We start from the raw sequence: 23,091 nt of genomic DNA, 5'->3' as shown, positions 1-23,091 counted from the left end.
ACATGGCGATTGCCAAACTGTCCAAGCGCACTCTGGTTCCTGCGGACGATGGGTCGAGTCTGCAGGATCCCCTTGACAGGAGAGCAGAGTGCACACTCAGGAGAGGTTATACGGCAGCTGCAGCTTCCGCGTCTACGGCCATCGCTGCTACAGAAGTTTCTACCTTCCTCCGGTCTCGATTAAACCAGATCCAAATGGATGTGGATCAGAAGGTGTCTAGGGACGACATTCTGGCGGCTTTCAAGACTGTCAACCTGGCGATGGATTTACTGTCTGATACAGCGCAACAACAGCTGAAGTTGGCGGCTAAAACCATGACCCTGGTGTCAGCGGCCCGCAGGCCTTTGTGGTAGCCTTCCCTTTGAGCCCAACCGTTTGTTCGACTCAAAGTTGGATAAGATTAAAAAAAATATATATAAAAAAAAAAATGGAAGACCTGTCAGATAAAAAGGGGGAAGAGTCTTCCCCAACAGTCCTTTCAGAGCCGGGGCAGACAAGACCGTGGTGGTAGGTATGACCAGCAGTCAAGAGCCGGAGGGACTGGGGAGTGCAGCGAAGAGGTTCGAGGCGCTCTCGTGAAGGAGCCAAGGATAAAAAATCCACCTCCTGACTACGGGCCTCCTCAAGGCTCTTGGATGACTCCCGTTACTCCTGCCATCCTGCCAGAAGACTTCCCCACTCCCCTGCCTCATCTTCCCATCGGAGGTCAACTCTCCCACTTCAAGGACATCTGGATCCGAGAGATTTCGGATCCCTGGGTCCTGAATGTCATCTCAGAGGGGTACTCAATCAATCTTCTTTCTCTGCCTCCGGACAGGTTCATCAGAACCAAACTTCTACAGGCCGCAAGGCAGTCGGTTCTGGAGGCTTACATTCAGGATTACATCCACAAGGGGGCTCTGGAGGAGGTTCCGGCAGGGGAACGGGGCTTAGGGATTTACTCGCCAGTGTTTCTGGTTCCCAAGGCGTCAGGGGATCTCCGGATGATTATCGATTTGAGATTCTTCAATCGATACATAAGGAAAGTAAGGTTCCGTATGGAAACCATCAGGTCAGTGGTTCACGTTCTCAATCCTGGAGATTTGATGGCAACCCTGGACCTCAAGGATGCATATTTGCACATCCCGATTCATCCTGCTTCCAGGAAATATCTCAGGATCGCGGTCCAGGTGTCACCAGACACCTTCAGTTCGTTGCCCTTCCCTTCGGCATTTCTTCTGCCCCTCACACTTACACCAAGGTGGTAGTTTCTGTGGTGGCGGCTCTAAGACTCCAAGGACTGACCATCATTCCTTATATGGATAATTGGCTTTTAAAAGCCTCTTCCTTTGTGGTCCTGACCCACCATCTTCATGTAGCGATTTCCTTTCTGTTCCGCCTAAGGTGGATCATCAACTGGCAGAAGTCAAACATGAGCCCGTCGACTTCAGTAAGAGATTTAGGCTTCATAATCGACTCCGTTGGGATATCTCTCCGGTTGACTCCAGAAAGAAGATCCCGAATACAGAACATGGCAGAATACCTATCCATGCCTTGGCGAGTTCCAATTTGGACTCTCATGAAGATGTTGGGGCTCATGTCAGCGTCTGCGTAAGCAGTCCCTTGGGCTTTATGGCACCTCCAGCCGCTGCAGTCGGAGGTTCTCTCCAAATGGAATGGCAGCCCCGCCGGGCTGAACTCCCTGTGCTCCCTGTCTTGGCAAACTCGGCATTCCCTCAGATGGTGGAGCCATCTTTTAGACGGGAAGTCTATGACTCAGCCAACCTGGGTCATATTGACAACAGATGCGTCCCAAGTAGGCTGGGGTGCTCATCTAGACGATTCTCCAGTTCATAGATCCTGGTCTCCTCAAGAGCGGCTCCTCTCATCCAATCTCCGCGAGATTCAAGCTATCCGGCTAGCCCTCCTTCACTTCGCCCCTCAGATCCGGGGCAAAGCGGTGAAAGTCCAGTCAGACAATATGACTGCGGTACTTTACATCAACAAGCAGGGAGGCACAAGATCACTTAACCTTTTATCAGAGATCGGGGTGATTCTGGATTGGGCAGAATTGAACCTTTCACACTTATCTGCGATCCACATTCGAGGCTCCCTCAATATGATAGCGGATCGGTTGAGCCGCGGTCTTCCAACAGTGGAGTGGTCTTTACATCCGGAGATATTCAAGCAGATACTCCTCAAGTGGGGAATGCCAGAGGTGGATCTTATGGCAACAAAGTTCAACGCCAAGGTGGAGAGGTTTTGCTCCCTTTACAGGGAGGACAACCCCCTTGCGATAGATGTTCTGCCAATATCCTGGAGGTTCAGGCTGGCTTACATCTTCCCTCCCTTTTCCATGATACCGAGGGTATTGATGAAAATTCGTCAGGATCAGGCCTCGGTAATAGCCATCATACCGTTTTGGCCCAAGAGATCCTGGTTTACCCAGCTCATTCAGATGAGTCAGGGACATTATTGGAGGCTCCCCCCACGGCAGACCCTGGTGTCATGGGACACTCACCTCTGCCCAGATCTGCACAGGTTCAACCGGATAGCCTGGAGGTTGATCAGTCCCTTCCCAGAATAGAAGGGCTTTCAGAGTCGGTCCTGAGAACGCAGTCTCATTCAAAAGCAGACTCTACTAAGAGAGCCTACTCACAGATTATGAGGATATTCTCTTTTTGGTGTTCCTCAAAGGAGGTGGCGTCTGCAGATCCGCCCCTCCCCATCATCCTTCAGTTTCTGCAAGATGGCCGTGACAAAGGCCTTGCTCCATCTACCTTGAGGGTTCAAGTTTCAGACATTTCAGCTTGTTTCAACAAGTCTTTTTCGCAGGACCCACTCATCAAACAGTACCTTAAAGGAGCTGCAAGATTAAAGAGGACCTTTCACTACTGTACAAACTAAAAACTAACTATATCAGTGGGCAGAGCGGCGCCCAGGGGTCCCCCTGCACTTACTAGTATGTCTGGGCGCCGCTCCGCTCGCCCGGTATAGGCTCCGGTGTCTGCGCTCCCTCTGACTGATTTTTTGTATGAGGCGTGTCCCTTGCTGCAGCGTTGGCCAATCGCAGCGCACAGCTCATAGCCGGCTATGAGCTGTGCGCTGCGATTGGCCAGCGCTGCAGCAAGGGACACGCCTCATACAAAAAATCTGTCAGAGGGAGCGCAGACACCGGAGCCTATACCGGGCGAGCGGAGCGGCGCCCAGACATACTAGTAAGTGCAGGGGGACCCCTGGGCGCCGCTCTGCCCACTGATATAGTTAGTTTTTAGTTTGTACAGTAGTGAAAGGTCCTCTTTAAAGCCTACAGTACTGAAACCCATCCCTCAATGGGATTTATCAGTAGTTCTCAAGAGGTTAGCATCTCCCCCTTTTGAGCCTTTGGAGGAGGTAGATTTCAAGTTTGTCACATGGAAACTTGTTTTTCTCCTTGCTGTGACTTCGGCCAAGAGGGTCTCTGAGCTTCAAGCTCTATCAGCGCAAGAGCCCTATACCATTTTGTTGCAAGACCGGGTCCTTTTAAGATTTCTCCCGTACTTTAGGCCTAAGGTTCCTTCTTTCCAGAATATCAACCAGGTGATATCCCTCCCGGTTCTTTCTAGACCTTCTACCTCCTCCGAGGAACCTGCTATACATCCTTTGGATGTCTCGAGATGCCTCCGGATCTATGTGGATAGATCAAGGAGTTCAGGAAAGATGTAAATCTTCTAATCCTGTTTGCCGGTAAGTGTAAAGGCCGTAAGGCATCTAAACCATCCATCAATCGATGGATTAAGGAGGCTAATAGGGAATCCTTTGTTTCCCAATCTCTAGACCCTCCGGGGTTTGTAAAGCCCATTCTACGAGGGCTGTAGTCACTTCTTTTGCCGAGAGGAGTCTTCTTCCGCTCGACATGATTTGAAAATCTGCCTCCTGGAGCTCTGAATCAACATTCATCTCCCATTATAGACTAGATGCCAGATTAGCTGAGTACTCGGCCTTTGGGCAGACCATTCTTAGTTCTGCCAGGCATGATGGCCCTCCCTAGGGGTTTTTCTTGCTATCTCCCCATCTGTGCTGCTGGTAGGACGTAAGGGAATCGTTCATTTCTAACGATAATTTGTTTTCCCTTAGTCCTAACAGCAGCACACAAATTTCCCACCCTAGTAAGACTAGTTTTTTCTTGCTATAACACAGTGGGCTGGAGGTGATTCCCTCCTTTATAGGAGAGGGTTAAGTGTTTAATTATTACTTGGACTCATTAAAATTCTGCCGGTCCTACCAGTCCATGGGGGGTGGTTAACCCCATCTGTGCTGCTGTTAGGACTAAGGGAAAACAAAAGAAATTAACGATTATATACCCTCTCCAGTCCTCCATCTATATACACTATATACCCTCCTCCTGTCCTCCCACTACATACCCTCCTCCTGTCCTCCATCTATATACATTATATACCCTCCTCCAGTCTTCCATCTATATACACTATATACCTCCCTCCTGTCCTCCCACTATATACCCTCCTCCAGTCTTCCATCTATATACACTATATACCCTCCTCCAGTCTTCCATCTATATACACTATATACCCTCCTCCTGTCCTCCCACTATATACCCTCCTCCAGTCCTCCATCTATATACATTATATATCCTCCTCGTGGATTAATAGACCTGCACGTGCTGTGCTGGTTCAGCGCTCCTGAAAGGGGAAAAAATTGATTTCACGATATTTAAAAAAGGGACATCGTCTGGCTGAAAGAAAGCGGATTAATTAAATTAATTTGATTAATCGTGCAGCCCTACCCTGTACTGAGACATTACTGTGTGCATTAGCCCAGTACATTAGGGAAACTCATCATAACATTTACTGAATTCGCTGCATGATTGAATGGGGCCCCATTCCAAGTTTTGCTATGGGGCACCATGATTATTTCTTACGTCCCTGAGTTATACTGAATGTTTTTCCACAAAATTATATAAGGCTACTTTCACATTAGCATTTTTTGCAGATCCGTCATGGATCTGCAAAAACGCTTCTGTTACAATAATACAACCGCATGCATCCATCATGAACAGATCCGGTTGTATGTCTTCTATGGCCATGACGGATCCATCTTGAACACCATTGAAAGTATATGGAGGACAGATCCGTTTTCTATTGTGTCAGATTGTGTCAGAGAAAACGGATCGGTCCCTGTGGCGAAACTAACCTCGCCACTGGGTTTTGGAGGGGCCTGGTTGCCAGTCTCTTGCCCCAGGATTATAGGCCCTCTCATCAGCCCATGCTAAACTTTTATACCCCTGGTCTAATTCGTGCCATTTTGGCATATGTTAAATGTCTATGTTACTGTAATGGTTGGGACATTGTATATTTAAATAGTGATGTCTGTCCTATTGTCCCCACGTGTGTATTGGCGATTTCCCTTTGTCCTGAGAGATAATTGAATTACTCCTCGGTTGTCTCCAGGACAGAAGACATTGTGTATTCTCCTGCCTGTGATAATTACATCAACCCATTGTGTAAGGTAATTGTATCACAGGCAGAGGGGAGGATTTTGTATGGGAGTGTTTAAACTGTAAAGCTGTAAAGGATTGGCTGCTAGGTAATGTCCTCAGTTTCCAACCAGGTCCACGGGGGTGGTAACCTTGTTGGAAAATGTGTTGGAAAATGTGTATAAGTCAATGCTGTATGTTCAATAAAGAGTTCCTGTTTTACCCTTCATCATGTTGAGGCTGGTGTTTGGGTAACTGATCGACACTGGGGATTGCTATACGCTGAAGATTTGCTATACTCCCCTGGCTATAACTACTAGCTCTTGTAAGAGCTGTTCCTGCTCTCTGGATTTAGGAGAGGTTCTTCCACTGGAGTCTGGAGTCTTGTCGTAGGTCCAGGGTGGGTAGGAGATGGCGAGACCTCAACCAAGCTTCGGCGGTTCGTGGGGTCTGTGGCGGTTATGGTGTCAGGTGGAGTGCTTGGAGTCCTCGGGAAGCGCTAGGAGCATCCATCAACGGAGGTACCCGGTCGGGGTGCTAGGAGATCCGTTACAGTCCCCATTGACTTACATTGTGTGTCAGGACAGATCCGTTTGGCTCTGCTTCGTCAGTTGGACAGCAAAACGCTGCAGGCAGACTGAATGGAGGCAAACTGATGCATTCTGAGCGGATCCTTTTCGATTCAGAATGCATTAGGGCAAAACTGATCCATTTTGGACCTCTTGTGAGAGCCCATGATGGATCTCAGAAACGGAAAGCCAAAACGCTAGTGTGAAAGTAGCCTAATATATCAATCTGCTCATCTCCTCCTGCACTACAACATGCCGCCTGCAGATTGCATTGCATTTTGTGATTACAGGCTCCTTTTAAGACTCAATCCAAAGTTCTGCAAATGGCAGAGAGGTATATCAGGCAGATTGTATTTTCCTTGTCTGATTCCTATTATCTCTGACAAGATAAGGACTCATGCATGCAAACATGTACCGACCGTAGGGCCACCGCATGTGGATCGAGAACGGCCGGGACATGGCCGTGGGCATGAGCCCTTCGTCAAAAGTGTTCTGTGACTGTTTGTTTCGTCATGACTCCTGCTCCAGGGAATTAAAGTTGTTCTCCAGGCTACAGATATTGATGACCAATCATCAGTATCAGATTGGTGGGAGTCCGACACTCGGCACTCTCACCGATTAGCAGCCATGCCTCCAGTAGCATATCAGTTGGCGGAGCTGGAGGCAGGAGACTCTGTACACTGTGTAGTGGCCATGCCAGGGCACTGCAGCTGAGCTTCAATACTCTGTTTGAGGGCACCTACAGTGTATGGAGCCTTCTGCTTCCACCCCGTACATTGTTAGGCCTCTTGCACATAAGCGTTGTGCATCCTTTCTGCAACGTCCGTGTGGCAGCCGGGACGGATCGAGACCCATTCAACTTGAGTCTTGAGTCTTAAAAGGAGCCTGTAATCACAAAATTTCAACTTGAATGGGTCCGTGATCCGTCCGCACCGCCAAAAAATTGAAAAAGTTCTATTTTTTTGCGGTGCGGAGGCACAGACAGAAACACCACAGAAGCACTCCGTAGTGCTTCCGTGGGGTTCCGAACCATGCTTCCGTTCCACATCTCCGTGATTGCGGACTCATTCAAGTGAACACGGGCCGGTGCATGTGTATTGCAATACGGCCACGGGCACACAACGTTTGTGTGCAAGAGGCCTTATGGTGCATTTACACGTGCTGATAGAGGCGGTGAGAGCTGCATTTACGTGTAGCAATCACCTTCACGATACCTCATCCCCATACAGATTCATTGTTTCTGGGTAGCAGATTGCTGTTTACACCACACAATCTGCTGCCCAGAAACAATTATTTTGTCCGATGAATATTTGCTCGTTCATCGGGTCATTGGTGTCACCTTTACATGGGACAAATATCGGGAAGAAGCTTTTGTAGAAACAATCATTCCTGAATCCTGATAATCGACCTTATAATAGTCCTGTATAAAGGGACCCTCGGCCCGCAACATCAAACTTGTCGTATATCTGTGGGTCAGTAGTTTTCCATTAATGTCTACTAGAAGAGCGTTACTTTAGAAATAGCAGTGATTCGGTATAACGGAGCACAACTTTTAAGATGACGAGGGCCTGTTCACAGATTCACAGCTGATAGCGCACTGATCTGGCATAATTATCTGCTCCCTCTATTTGGAGATGATAACAGCTAAAAACAACTTGGCCATTGGACTGAAAGCCTCTTAACACCTCATTAGCTAATGAAGACTGTTGCTGTGATGAATCTGCTTGATGCAAACGCCCCCACAGTCTCTGGGTCAAAGATTCCAGCTGGAGATGAGAGCTATAAATATGGAACACGGCGCTGAGTAAATGGGGTGATTTTTTTTTCTTTTGGGTTTTATGTTTTGAACCTGGTTACTATGTACAAAAGCATCATAAATGTCATTGAGGTTGAATATCTATTAAGGGCAATCACAAATGCATATTTAAAGGGATTCTGTCACCAGGTTTCACCCCTGTCAGCTAAACATATGCTGATGTTCAGGGCCTCATCACGATTCCTAATGTGGGCTTATAAATGTGATCTGTAGCTTTATTTTGCTAAAAAACTGCTTTTACTAACCTATCAGTCAAAGAAATAAGGTGCCCAAGGGGATGTGAAGGGATGCAAGGTGCCGGCCGCACCCGCCGCCGTTCGTGCCCAGCGCCGCCTTTCCAGACTTCTGCGCCGCCTCCTAATCCTCTGTGCCGCCTCTCGCTCTCCCTCCCTCCCCCCTCCTGCTGTAAGATCTCGCGCGTGCGCACAGGGCTCTGCCTGATGAGCCCGTGCGGACGTCTCCATTTGGCTTCTTACAGCGAAGTACCGGTACTTCGCTCAACCCCCTGTATGACCTGCACCTGGTGCCAGCCTCTCAGAGCCCTGTGCGCACGCGCAAGATCTTACAGCAGAAGGAGGGAGAGCGAGAGGCGGCACAGAGGATTAGGAGGCGGCGCAGAAGTCTGGAAAGGCGGCGCTGGGCACGAACGGCGGCGGGTGTGGCCGACACCTTGCATTCATTAACATCCCCTTGGGCACCTTACTTCTTTGACTAACAGGTTAGTAAAAGCTGTTTTTTAGCAAAATAAGGCTACGGATCACATTTAGAAGCCCACATTAGGAATCGTGATGAAGCCCTGAACATCAGCATATGTTTAGCTGACAGGGGGTGAAACCTGGTGACAGAATCCCTTTAAAGAGGACCTGTAACCTCGCCTGACATGTCTGTTTTGGAGACTCTAGGTTCCTTTATTATTATTGCTAGAAGTTATTAATTGCTAGCAGTTTACAATGAAGGTCCAGATGGGCGTTACCAGTTGGAAGGGGGTGTCCTTACACAGGCTGACATTATCCAATCAGTGCTGCTCGTGGCCAACTGGGCAGGGACATGCCCCCAACTGGTAACCGCCATTTGGACCTTCATTGAAAACATTTAGAAATTCGTTCATAATGCTTGTACCTACCTTTTTATGGACTGTGATCGCAGGCAATACTACAAAGTGTTGTCTTGGTCCAAGTCACTGTCTAATCCGTATGATCAGCAGCAGGGACAGGTGGCAGGGATCACCTGTGCAAGCCCAATTTGCGAATCTCTTTCTCTCCGGTACCTTCCAACCATCAGCAGTTTGGGGGACTTTTGCAGCAAACATGCTTACCTCACATTGCTTTTTCTCAAGACCAGCACCTAAAAAACCTTCTAGGCACCTGTCCTGTTAGCAGAGATGCCATAGGCAATGGGCCACCATGATGTGAGAGCTTCTGTGCAGGTGGAGTGGTTCTATGGGTATACGCCAACCTCTGCAAGAGGCGTAGCTCGGGTTAGAGGTTTACACTTTGTTTTCCCAAATATATCTTAGGCTACATGCACATGTCCGTTTTAAGACCAATGGTAGTCTATGCGATTATTCACATGGCAGTTTTTTTTTATGGTCAGTGAAAAACACACTTCTATCTTGTCCGTTTTTCACTGAACACCTGCCCCCATACAATTGAATGAATCAGTTTTTAACATCCATGTCTCAGAAAGGCATCAGTGAAAAAAACGTCTGTTAAAAATGGACAGGTTATCCGTTTTTAACTGACTTTTTCATGTGCCGTTCATGTGACGTAGCCTTACAGTCCTTGTAATGTCACCTGTCACACTTACTGTACCTCCTGAAAAATCACAGAAAGTAGACGTGTGAAAACCCGTAATACACATTATGGTTATGTCTTGTTGGCTTTGTGTAATAATTTACAGTAAACCTCTCAATTCCACATCAGTCCCATAGTAAAGCCATCCTGTAGCAGGGGATCCTCTGTGTATCCCTGGTTATTTCTTGCCAACGGGCACGCTTTCCAAGCCAATCCCCCAGCAAAAGGCATTTATGTCTGTGAGCGGATTTTCAAACCTATAGAGCTGGAACCTGGAACCTAAACCTAGCAGACGTGGCCGTAATGCCAGTTAATCCCAGCCCTATAAATTGCTGTAATAAGAGGCAGCATTCATCGGTGTCAGGTCCATGCAGGTGCCTACAGAATGACTGCTTGTCCTGTCTGCCAAAGGAGGGCATGCTGATTAAATGGCACTATTCAAGCAACTGGATGAGACAGTGGTTTCTGGACTTCTGGCTTTTGCTTCGACAGTGACATTGATGCCATTAGGATAGTCAGGTATCTTATAAAGAAAGGACATAAAAGGTGTCCAGCAGTAACATATACTGTCATTTCCAGATTTTATCAGAGGTGCTGTACAAAGGCTGAGTGTACAGTCGTGGCCAAAAGTTTTGAGAATGACACAAATATTAGTTTTCACAAAGTTTGCTGCTAAACTGCTTTTAGATCTTTGTTTCAGTTGTTTCTGTGATGTAGTGAAATATAATTACACGCACTTCATACGTTTCAAAGGCTTTTATCGACAATTACATGACATTTATGCAAAGAGTCAGTATTTGCAGTGTTGGCCCTTCTTTTTCAAGACCTCTGCAATTCAACTTCTGGGCCAATTCCTGACTCATAGCAACCCATTCTTTCATAATCACTTCTTGGAGTTTGTCAGAATTAGTGGGTTTTTGTTTGTCCACCCGCCTCTTGAGGATTGACCACAAGTTCTCAATGGGATTAAGATCTGGGGAGTTTCCAGGCCATGGACCCAAAATGTCAACGTTTTGGTCCCCGAGCCACTTAGTTATCACTTTTGCCTTATGGCACGATGCTCCATCGTGCTGGAAAATGCATTGTTCTTCACCAAACTGTTGTTGGATTGTTGGAAGAAGTTGCTGTTGGAGGGTGTTTTGGTACCATTCTTTATTCATGGCTGTGTTTTTGGGCAAAATTGTGAGTGAGGCCACTCCCTTGGATGAGAAGCAACTCCACACATGAATGGTCTCAGGATGCTTTACTGTTGGCATGACACAGGACTGATGGTAGCGCTCACCTTTTCTTCTCCGGACAAGCCTTTTTCCAGATGCCCCAAACAATCGGAAAGAGGCTTCATCGGAGAATATGACTTTGCCCCAGTCCTCACGAGTCCATTCACCATACTTTCTGCAGAAGATCAATCTGTCCCTGATGTTTTTTTTGGATAGAAATGGCTTCTTTGCTGCCCTTCTTGACACCAGGCCTTCTTCCAAAAGTCTTCGCCTCACTGTGCGTGCAGATGCACTCACACCTGCCTGCTGCCATTCCTGAGCAAGCTCTGCACTGGTGGCACTCCGATCCCGCAGCTGAATCCTCTTTATGAGACGATCCTGGCGCTTGCTGGACTTTCTTGGACGCCCTGAAGCCTTCTTAACAAGAATTAAACCTCTTTCCTTGAAGTTCTTGATGATCCTATAAATTGTTGATTGAGGTGCAATCTTAGTAGCCACAATATCCTTGCCTGTGAAGCCATTTTTATGCAACGCAATGATGGCTTCACGCGTTTCTTTGCAGGTCACCATAGTTAACAATGGAAGAACAATGATTTCAAGCATTACCCTCCTTTTAACATGTCAAGTCTGCCATTTTAACCCAATCAGCCTGACATAATGATCTCCAGCCTTCTGCTCGTTAACATTCTCACCTGAGTTAACAAGACGATTACTGAAATGATCTCAGCAGGTCCTTTAATGACAGCAATGAAATGCAGTGGAATGTTTTTTTTGGGATTAAGTTAATTTTCATGGCAAAGAAGGACTATGCAATTCATCTGATCACTCTTCATAACATTCTGGAGTATATGCAAATTGCTATTATAAAAACTTAAGCAGCAACTTTTCCAATTTCCAATATTTATGTAATTCTCAAAACTTTTGGCCACGACTGTACTCTCTTAAAGGGGTTGTCAGGTTTAGAAATAACATTTTAAATACCTCATAGGGCAGTGGTGGCAAACCTATGGCACGGGTGCCAGAGTCGGCACTCAGAGCCCTCTCTGTGGGCACCCGCACCCTGGAAAAAGTCTATGGTGTACCAATATGCCTTAGACTTTCCCAGCCATTCATCAGCGCAGGGCGCACTATGAACAGCACAGGCAGCGCATTGAATGTAGGCAGGCTATTATAGCTGAATGAAAAAGTACATTGGTATTCAGGTTCAATTGCCGTGTTGCCACTTTGAGATAAAAAGGTGGGTTTTGGGTTGCAGTTTGTGCACTAAAAGGTTCGTCATCACTGTTATAAGGGAATGCTCAATTGATAGTTGGAAGCACCTCACCTATTAGCTGCTCTGGAACACCAGGAATTTCAGTTGAAAGTGTATTACTTTATTTGACCTGTGGTGGCACTGTAGCGATATTGAACGCTTGCTGACCGGTTCCTCTACAGATTAAAGCTGATCGCTGAGAGCTGAGCAGCTCTGATCAGGCTATAAGTGGGGGGCCCTTTTAACAAAAGGGGATTGCCAAAGCCTATACTAATCTGAATAGGTTATCATATTCTTATAATATTTATTGTAATGAATAATATCCAATTTTAATAATATGTTTCACAGTGAAGTACTGATACAGTGCATCACAGCAAGTAATGTTTGAAATACAATGCGAGTTGTCTCAACTATACTATATGGTTTAGTTAAAGAAATTATTTTCAGACCCCATATGTATGAAGGTGAACACATTACTAGATGATTAAAGTTATGGAACAAACTTTTGTTGTACTATAAATGCTAGCTTATCACTCTTGAAAGTGTCTTATATATAAGGTGGAATTATTAACATTTAAGGCCCCCATGCACATTAGGGTATTGTCAGCTGGCAATCTAATGTGTGTGGGGATCTCCCGACTCTCCTCAGCAGGTGATGTCGGGGGGACAGAAGGATCTGGGGAAATTAATATTTTCGTCAGATCCTTTTTTTCTCCCTGGAGATAAGCCTTTACCAGAAGTGTCTGGCAGCGGCTTTCTTCCCATTGAATACACATACACTGCCGGCCTAGGGGGTGGGTGAGCCAGGAGGGAGTCTGAGAGAGCTTTCGGCTGAATGGTGACAACTATTAAATATGTTTGGCCGCCCTTAGCTGCTTAAACTATTGTCACAGTCTACAAGATCAAGTACTAACCAATTTGATCTTGCATGTTCCCAGTTGACTTCAGAACAGCACATTATCAATAGCCCCAAGCAAAGTTATGTCGGGATGGGGGGGGAGCACTATCTCATTCTTAAGCTCCAAGTTCCATTACACCACTAAAATCCACCTTCGTTGGCCTGCTAACTCCAACTCAGCTGGGTACTACTGCTAAGGCAGTATAGCCACCATTTCAGTTATTTTTTTCAGCCAACTACCTGTGGCCACAAAGAGTTCTCCTGATCTCTGCAGCTCCAAGCGTTTGCTTGGTTTGTGTGGTGGTCTAGTCTGCCTCTTTGTGTAGTGAATAGAAAGGACTGGAAAATGGTTTATTAAATCTAAGAACTATACAGAGGCTGAGGGGCCAATCCTTAGGATTCAGACAATACAAACTTCAGTATAGGAAAAGGTTCTTTGTATTTCAGCTAGTCTTACAGTCTTTTCATAGACCCCTATAGGAACAGAGGAAGTGTCCCTTTGGCATCAGTCCAGGATGTACAGCATTTTTAGCTGTACAGGAAAGCATAGCCTGCTGCTCTTTACTGTACAGTTGGCCACTGCAAAAAAACATATACTACATTTTTAACATTGGACCTTGCAGTACGATTACTCAATAGGTAGTTATTCTTTTGGAAGAAGCTGAGAGGCAAGACTACAAACCGAACAATACAAATAGGCCTATCAGGCAGCCTGTAGTAATAGTCTGCATTAATAGTCTACAAGAACGTCATTGTGGTAACAAAAAACAAGTATGAGGGCATGAAGACCATGGAAAACAGATATCAAGGCAAGTAGAACATAAACATAATGCAGACTACTGTTGGTGTTTGCAACGTGACAACCCTGATCATAGCTGTTGATAAAAATCCAAAAAGAGAAAATTTGTCCCAAACATTTAGCGGGTCATTTATGAAATAGAAATACGGCACAGATTGCAGCACAATAGTCCTTTGCGCCACATTCTGCGACTTTTCCCCACTCACACCAGGTCTAAAAAAAGTGGACATGGGCGGGGAAGGGGACAGACTCGAAGGCCCGTCTCATTTACCATTTTCTGTTTTAGGCGTAGAAAATGGTCTAAATGTAAGACAGCTGGGAATCAGTCTTACATTTAGAAGCGACGGTGGATCCGCCGAAATTATGGAGAGGCAGGTGCCTCTATATAACTGCGGCGGATCCACCACCAGTGCAGGGCTTTATTAAGACCAGGGTCTAAAACGTCTTAATGAATGTGCCCCTTAGTTACTAAACTATTGATGTTTTCGTTAATTTACTAACTCATCTTTTTGTATGACTCTACACCAATATTGTGTTGTATTTTTCACAAAGTTCGGTATTACCTCAAATGAAACCAAACAAGCTGTAATAAAAACATCTTAGTTTTAACAAATTTTGACCTGATACATCATTTCTGACTTGATATTTGGAATCTGCACCATCAAATTGTGTAAGATCAGTACAAATAGTTGTCAGCGTAAAATAAAATCCATAAATGTAGACCAGTGTTGCCTACTAACTGATGGGGCCTAAAAGATGGACTATATAACTAATGTTTTGTAGTGTATATAATGTTGATAACTGGTACTTTATATGCTCAGTGTAGAACATTAAGATGATAATATAATATCTTAAAACGGGCTGATTCAAAGGACTTTCTTATCTTCTGTTCGATTATTGATTCCTCCTTTTCAAAAAGGTGACCTAGAGGAACCAAAAGATTTGTGTTTATCTAGAGGTCTCACGTGACCACTGTTTATGCCTTTTGTGACCCATGAGAAATGAGATTATTCACAGTTGAAGGCTAGAGGACTTCCTGTTGTATGGAAGAAAGAAGGGATCATTGTGTACGGTCGAGGTTGAAAAAAATCAATATGTTACGCTAAGGGCAATCAACCCGACCCATGAAGTGATCTAGTATTAATTTGCATTAGTGTCCTTTTCTATTTTCCTTAGTTTATCCTTGCTGCTATAACCCTGCTTTCCAAACCATGCATCATACAGCGAGGGCAGCATGAATATGGCGTGTACGCTTGTTTTCTGAGCCTCATAGTTTGAATGTGTTGATACTGACATGAATAATGCTTTGGGGTTCATTCATGCATATATCAGCAAAGGCGCTTCCATCTCTAGCACTTGGGTCACATCAAAGATGAAATATCCAGATCTTTGGGTCAGATCACTTGGCACAGAGCCTGTATGTTGGTCGACTAAGCGCCTCTCGGCCTGTATCAGGGGGCCATAGGTACCATGGTTTGAATTTCTTAAAGGCTGTGCACCAGTTCTCACATGTTTGTGCATGCAGCATTTTGCACAAAAATTGCAGCTTTTCCCAATTTTGCGTTGTTGTTGCTAGGTTTAGTGGGAGACAGGTTTACTGTCATTTATACCAGAATGTAGTGTACGTTATAGTGCAAATCTACACCAGCACATAACTGTTGTAGATTTGCTTCTAATGCAGTTTTCCTTTACACCAGTTTTGATAAATCTCCCCCACAAACTGCCAGATGTGTCAGATTTATTAAGAAGTCTGCACCTCTTAATAAATTTGGTGAAGCTTATTACTTCTTGGCGTATGAAACAGTCTTCATAAATTTCCTCCTGTGTGTGCTGCTGTATGGTGTCAAGTAGAATACAGAAGAAAAAAAACTTTGTGCCTTCATATAAAATCCATATTGCAGATCTATACAAAACAGATCCATAATATAGACATGTGCATGAACCCTAAGGCCGAGACTCCCATCTCAGACAATGGGGGCATATCGCTAGGATGAGAACGGAGCGGGGAAATGAACGGAGGGCGCACTGCGCATGCGCAGCCGCCCTCCATTCATTTCTATGGGGCCATCGAAAATAGCCGAGCGCTGGCTCAGCTATTTTTATCTGCCCCATAGAAATGAATGGGAGCAAGAGCAAGGGCCAAGTGTGTGCTGTGCGCTCCCATTCACTTTTATGGGAGCAGCGCTTGGTGGTGGACGGGCCCCGGGAAATCTGGGGTCCTCCAGCCACAGCTCTTCCCGCTCCGTTCTCATTGTAGGTGCGGGACCCAGCGATATGCCCCCATTGTCTGAGATGGCAATACCCCTTTAATCTAAATGGTACAGTCCTGATCAAAAGTGTAAGACCACTTGAAAAATGGCAAAAAATCATATTTAGCATGGCTGAATCTTAACAAGGTTCCAAGTAGAGCTTCAACATGCAACAAGAAGAAATGAGAGTGAGAGAAAACATTTTTTGAGCATTCAATTTAATGAAAACAACGAATAAACTGAAACAGGCTGTTTTTCAGCTGATCAAAAGTTTAGGACCACACCTCCAAAAAAAAACTAAACCCACCCCAAAACAGAAATCCAACTTCCAAACATGAACTCAGTAATGAGTAGCTCCGCCGTTATTGTTTATCACTTCAAAAATTTGTTTCGGCATGCTTGATGCAAGCGTTTCCATGAGGTGAGTGGGAACATTTGGTGAAGTGGTGAAGACGGCCGCACGAAGGCTATCTACTGTCTGGAACTGTTGTCCATTTTTGTAAACTTCCCTTGCCATCCATCCCCAAAGGTTCTCAATTGGATTTAGATTAGGGGAACACTCAGGATGGGCCAAAAGAGTGATGTTATTCTCCTGGAAGAAGTCCCTTGTCCTACGGGCATTGTGTACTGTAGCGATGTCCTGTTGAAAAACCCAGTCGTTACCACACAGACGAGAGCCCTCAGTCATGAGGAATGCTCTCTGCAACATCTGGACATAACCAGCGGCCGTTTGACGCCCCTGCACTTTCTGAAGCTCCATTGTTCTACTGAAGGAAAAAGCATCCCAGACCATTATGGCACCCCCTCCAATGTGGCGCGTAGAAAACATCTCAGGTGGGATCTGCTTGTCATGCCAGTAACGTTGGAAACCATCAGGACCATCAAGGTTAAATTTATTCTCATCAGAGAATAAAACTTTTTTCCACCTTGCAAAGTCCAAACGAGCAGTTCTGTGGCGTTCAAGGAGACAAGGTCTTTGAAGACTTTTTTGTTTTTGAAGCCCTTCAGTCTCAGATGCCGTCTGATGGTTATGGGGCTGCAGTCAGCACCAGTAAGGGCCTTAATTTGGGTCGAGGATCGTCCAGTGTCTTGACGGACAGCCAATTGGATCCTCCGGCTCAGTGCTGATGACATTTTTTGGGGTCTTCCACTTGACTTTTTTGTTCCATAACCCTCAGGATCATTTAAGAAATTCCAAATGACTGTCTTACTGCGTCCCACCTCAGCAGCGATGGCGCGTTGTGAGAGACCCTGCTTATGCAGTTCAACAACCCGACCACGTTCAAAATGGGATTTTTTTTGCCTTTGCCATCACAACGTGTGACTACCTGACAGAAAATTACAATCTTTGCACAGATTTGGCCTTTTAAAGGCATGTGGTCCTAAAATTTGGATCAGCTGAAAAACAGCCTGTTTCAGTTTAATCGTTATTTTCAATTAATTGAATGCTCAAAAAATGTTTTCTCTCACTCTCATTTCTTCTTGTTGCATGTTGAAGCTCTACTTGGAACCTTGTTAAGATCCAACAATGTAAAATAAAATTTTTTGCCATTTTTCTTGTGGTCTTAAACTTTTGATCAGGACTGTATAAGAGGCCGATCTCTTCCATTCTAGTTCCAAAAAATCCTGACATGTACCTTCAGATGAATTATTGTGTTGACAGGAGGAGCTCCAGGTGGTGTTTGTGCTCTTGCTGGTGGTAGTGCTTCATTATATGGCTATGTACATGAACCCTAAGCTTACCTGAGTGGTATAGAACGAGGCCCATTTTTTTCCATGTTAGCTCCAGAATATTATGAGGTGTCCCTTCAGATTAATGATTTTTTTTGACAGGAGAAGCTCCTGATAGTGGTAGTGCTCTTGTGTGGTTGGGGAGAAGTCATTCCCCAGGACAGATGTGCTGTTCAATTCATTGTGAATGTTGCAAGTTCATAGGTGATGATGTACTGTAGTATTGTTTCCTAGTGACATATAATTGTATAATACTTTAGGCAGGGGTTTCTCAACTCGGTCCTCCATACATACATACATATTAAAGTCTGCCAAACTCTTTGATTTCAGCAGGATCTGTCAGTGATCCAATGTGTTTGGGGACAGTCTCCTGTCAGTATACTATCAGGCATTTCAGAAATAAACCCCTGATGGAGGTGTTTGGGTTTAAAGGGTTTTTCCGGGAGTTCATTTTGATGGCCTACCCTTAGAATAGATCATTAATATCTGATTGTGGGGGTCTGACTCCCGGAACCCCCGCCGAACCCCTGTTTTAAGAAGTGAGCGCCACGGCCTCTTACTAGGCCACTTTCAATGGTCACGTGACCTATTTGCAGCCCAGTCCTATTCAAGTGAATGGCACAACATGAGGAATGCATGAAGCTATTAAAACAGACATGTCAAGAGTGGTGAAAGGTCCTCTTTAAGGATGCAGTTATTAGAAATTATTAGAATAGCCTAGCAATTATTATACACCATGAAGAAATACATTTCATTGGTTCACAATTTCCATGTAAATGAACCAGTAATCGTAAGAAGATCACATGCAGTGATGAGGAAGATCCCTATATATCCATAGTAGATCCCTATACTTAACTCTATACTTTTACTAAACATATTAAACATATTAATTCATATAAACATATTTATGGCCTTAACTACACAACAGAAAAGTGATGAATTGTTTGAGCTGATATTACCTGGATAAGGTTACTAGAAAATCTTTACAGTCAGGAGCAGCGCTCCAGGGACCAAGTCAGTCCAAGTCTCCAAATCGAGAGTCCACCGATAGGAGTCACAAACAAAGTGACCATATATTACATGTCATATTAAATCAATACTATTGCCCAATTTTACTCTCTTGCTAATGTAACCCCCATACCCATGCTGATTTCGTTCTAATATTATTTTTCTTTCTGCAGGTACAAGAGTTTGGTCACTGGAAAAAGAGCAAGAACCATTATTGCAGTTTTCTGGATTCTCTCTTTCGGTATAGGTTTGACCCCACTAATGGGTTGGAATTGCTTAGAAGCAGACTGTGGTAAAGGAAACATTTCCATTCAGAACGGCACTGTCTCGTGTTTATTTGAAAAAGTAGTCACAATGACTTACATGGTGTACTTCAACTTCTTTGGTTGCGTACTTCTTCCACTCTTAATCATGCTGGGAATATACATCAAGATCTTCATGGTTGCCCGCAAGCAGCTGAGGCAAATTGAACTAAAGTGCGTGGGTGCAGACAACTCAAGGACCACTCTCCAGAAAGAAGTGAATGCCGCCAAGTCTTTGGCCATTATTGTGGGCCTGTTTGCTTTTTGCTGGCTGCCCATCCACATACTGAACTGCATTACTCTCTTTGACCCTAAGTTTCACGAGAGAAAACCAGAGTGGGCTATGCACATGGCTATTATCTTGTCTCATGCCAACTCAGTAGTGAACCCTATAATATACGCCTACAAAATCAGAGACTTTCGCTACACCTTCCGTAAGATCATTTCAAAGTACCTTGTCTGCAAGAAGGACAACTTTTCTAAATGTCCCAAGGGCAGCATTGGGAACTCCAGGCACTTACATATCAGTACTGTAAGTGCTGGCAGTGCTTTTATGTGACCCTATACTTAGGTAAGACTGCTGAACTCAGCCCACATGGACTCAGCCCTACATGTTGTTGGGTAGGTTACATGGACATATACAGTAAATCTGTTGGTGGGACCATTAAGGATCTGATAATTGACCACTTTGCTGCTGCACTTTGTTCGTTTCAGATGTTCACCATTCGTTTTTTATTAGAAGGTATTGCTGAAGGTTCCTCCTAACTCCTCTGCACTGACAAATGTTCTGCTGGTTTTATCAAACGCGTCATGTAGTTTAAAGAACATTTAGAAGAGGGACGTGCACATAATCCCCAAAACTAATATTTCCACTTAGATTAAGCAACCAAAGCCATGTTTAGTTACAGTGAAGGAAAGCTCCGAACCTGTAGAAGAATGTACTGTACATTAGTTTGTTTCTAAAGCACATTATTTATATAACCTTTTTATATGTTGGTTGGATGTAGAGTAAATTTTTATTCTTTTGTAGATTATTTTTATTTTATTTTTTACTTTGGAAATGTTCTTTTACCTTGAGATCCTGCATACAGTTCAATTTATTTAATGTTTTTGCTTGTCGGTCTGTGTACTTGTCCAAATGAAGGTGCTTGAGGTGATCATATGATAAGCTGATACTTGCTGGAATACATTTTCCTCAACTACAGATATAAACAGGAAATGTAATGGTAAGAAACTATCTATGGTGGTTTATAATACAAATTCAGTATAGAATTCTAGAACTACTGCATAATGGGATATTAAAAGGAAAAACTACTGCATTATTATAATCCAAAGTTTCCTACATTTGTGCCATAAGGGACCACTTTTGTACCCCAGGGTCAGTCTAGCCCACCAGAGGACTATGGGGCTCAGGCTGTAAAACAGTAATGGCCCCCAAAGATCCAGCAGAACATAACCCCACTAAAGCTAATTTCACACTGGCGTTTTCCCCATGTGGGTGCAGGCCAAGTTTACAACGGACAGCACCCAGACTGAACAGTGTCCCATTCACATGAGCAATTATCCAAATGGACCATCCATCTGTGGCAAGAAAATTAATGTGTGTTTTAACTTTGTTCAGCTTTCATTCAGATGGATGGGTCTGTGGGAAAGCTGGCCTGCACACAAACTTCAGCCATGTGTGGTCCGTCATTCGTGTTCACTGTCCAGAACATGGATGAATTTATGATTGTCCGTCTTCAAGAGCTGACTTGGGGGGCCACTCACTTACCACTTCTTATGGGATAGCCCATTAGATCTTAAGTGATATGCCTGTAAAGAAATAATTTCCTTTGGAAAGGAAAGCTATTCAGACAATGGCTCTAATGCATGTGAAACAGTAAATGTAGGAAGACAGGCCTAGGTTACATCACTTTGGCTGGAAATCTGTCTGAGAACCAGGGAAGCAAACTTGTACCCTTTTAGCTAAAGACCACCTCTCTCATCCAAGCCTGGGATGGGCATAGGACCAGGTGGGTGAGAAAACAACAAGACTTGTTTTAGGAGGTAGGGGTGGTAATGTTTAGGTCATTGGGTTATTACCCTTGACCTTCTTTAATTGGATTGTGTGAAAGTGAAAAAATATGGCGGCTTTCTTCCAGAAACAGGCATCACACCTGTCTATGTGGTGGTATTGCAGGTTAATCCTTGATTGAATGGAGCTGAGCTGCAATAAAACCCGTGGACAAGTGTGATGATGTTTCTGGAAGAAAACACCCATGTTTTTGTACTCTCATAACCCCCTTTAATATTAAAACTGTGCTTTACTGGCAATAGTGTCATGCGCTGTCGTTCACAACAAGCGTCCCTTTTGTGCTGGCCTCCAGTGCTTGAGAACTGGCGGGAGGGATGGCCAGTAATGTCATCCATGTGAACTATTCCTGACACTTTCCACTCTCTCAACTTCTTCCTACTGGCTGGACCTGAGAAGCACTCTGAGTAAATCACTGGCTATATCTCGGGTTGTAAGATGGGTTCTTTCGGAGAACAGCTGCAGTGCACCCTAGTCCCTGGCGGCTGGTCTCACAGTGGAACCAAAAGAAAAGGTCAATGCTCATTCAAGGTCCAAGGGACAAAGCACAAATCCTAAGTATCCCGGATGAATCTCTGGAGGGTGTAAATAGCTATATATATTTATATATTTGTACTATTTTTTATGATTGCAGAAGGAAAATACAGAACGGGTCACATGGTTCACAACCATTGTGTGATGGGTCTGACGGGAAGCTCTTATGTGTTCTTTGTGTTGCAGACAATCTGAAGTTCACTTTCATGGTGAAGGGCTACACATTACTGTGATCAGGTTTTCATTTGAACAGTTATCAGTGATTTATGAAGATGAAGGAAATGGATAAGACTGCACTGCAGGGGAATACAGATACTGTATAGGGACCCACAAGATCCGAAATACAAAGTCATACACACATACATGCACATCTATATTCTATGTGTTATCTGCAGCAACAGTGAGGCTTGTGTAATGTCTACACCAGGGTCAGCAACCTTCGGCACTCTAGCTGCTGTGAAAATACAACTCCCAGCATGCAAACATGCCCGGCTGTTTTCCGTTAAACCACACCTATTTTCTTTCCACTTCCCCTTGATGAGCTAAGAAAAAATGGATTTATCTAAACGTGGATGTGCCAAATTCTAGCAAATGTTAGTGCACTTTTTTGACACGATCTAGGTGCACTCCTCTTTGAAAAATGATTATTTCTTGCCCCAAAATGTTTTGGCCAAATACGAGTTGAAAGTCTACAGAGAAATATTAAACTTGACCCTTTTAGACACTCTGATTCAGGTCCGTTACTAACTCAATAAATGTGTCCTATTGAATATACAAATGTAGAAAAGCAGAGTCTGGCATTTGACACCACGTTGGAGCAGATATACGAATCCTGTCAGTGTAGACGGTGAAGTCAGACGTTCTAAATTGAATTTAAAAAAGAGAAGTAGTACCAGTCCTTTATACTTTCTCTCCTTGTATAATCCACTCCTGATTTTGGCTTCCATAAATGTATCCGGAAATCTGACTTTGTGGCTGTACCCCATGTGTATGGGGGAGTCTGGAGAGATAGCTATCGGCCGAACGATTGTTTGGCCGACAGCTATTGAATGTGTATGACTGGGTTAAAGATCTGCCGAATTTATCACAGTGGCTCAGGCTAGATGATAAATTTGGTGCATGGCTAGACGTTTATCTGATTTATCTGGTTGGCTTACTTTGCACTAAAGCTTTGTGCCAGTTTGGCGCAATCTTAGCATCTTAAAGAGCATCTGTCACCATGTACCTGAGTAATAAGTCAAATTAATTGGTAGCTTCATCATGGTCTTCTGCTCCAGTTACTGTTGTTCCCATGCAGATCAGTGCCTATGTTGCTGAGAAATTAAGCCTTTTTGTATTATGCAAATGAGCTGTTTGGTGCAACAAGGGTGTTGCCATTGCACCTCATCGCACCAACAGCT

General features: G+C 44.4%; 1 protein-coding gene across 1 annotated transcript in view; it reads left to right on the top strand.

The window, feature by feature from the left end:
* ADORA2B (adenosine A2b receptor) overlaps positions 1-22,182 on the top strand; it is a 95,380-nt gene extending 73,198 nt beyond the window's left edge. The window contains exon 2 of the mRNA XM_040423376.1: positions 18,958-22,182. Within this exon, the coding sequence (XP_040279310.1) occupies positions 18,958-19,645 (688 nt within the window). The 3' untranslated portion in view covers positions 19,646-22,182. The remainder of the gene's footprint in view (positions 1-18,957) is intronic.
* The last annotated feature ends 909 nt before the right edge of the window (positions 22,183-23,091 follow it).

Source organism: Bufo bufo, chromosome 3 (genome assembly GCF_905171765.1).
Source record: "Bufo bufo chromosome 3, aBufBuf1.1, whole genome shotgun sequence".
NCBI lineage: Eukaryota > Metazoa > Chordata > Amphibia > Anura > Bufonidae > Bufo > Bufo bufo.
This window is presented reverse-complemented; position numbering and strand designations above follow the sequence as displayed.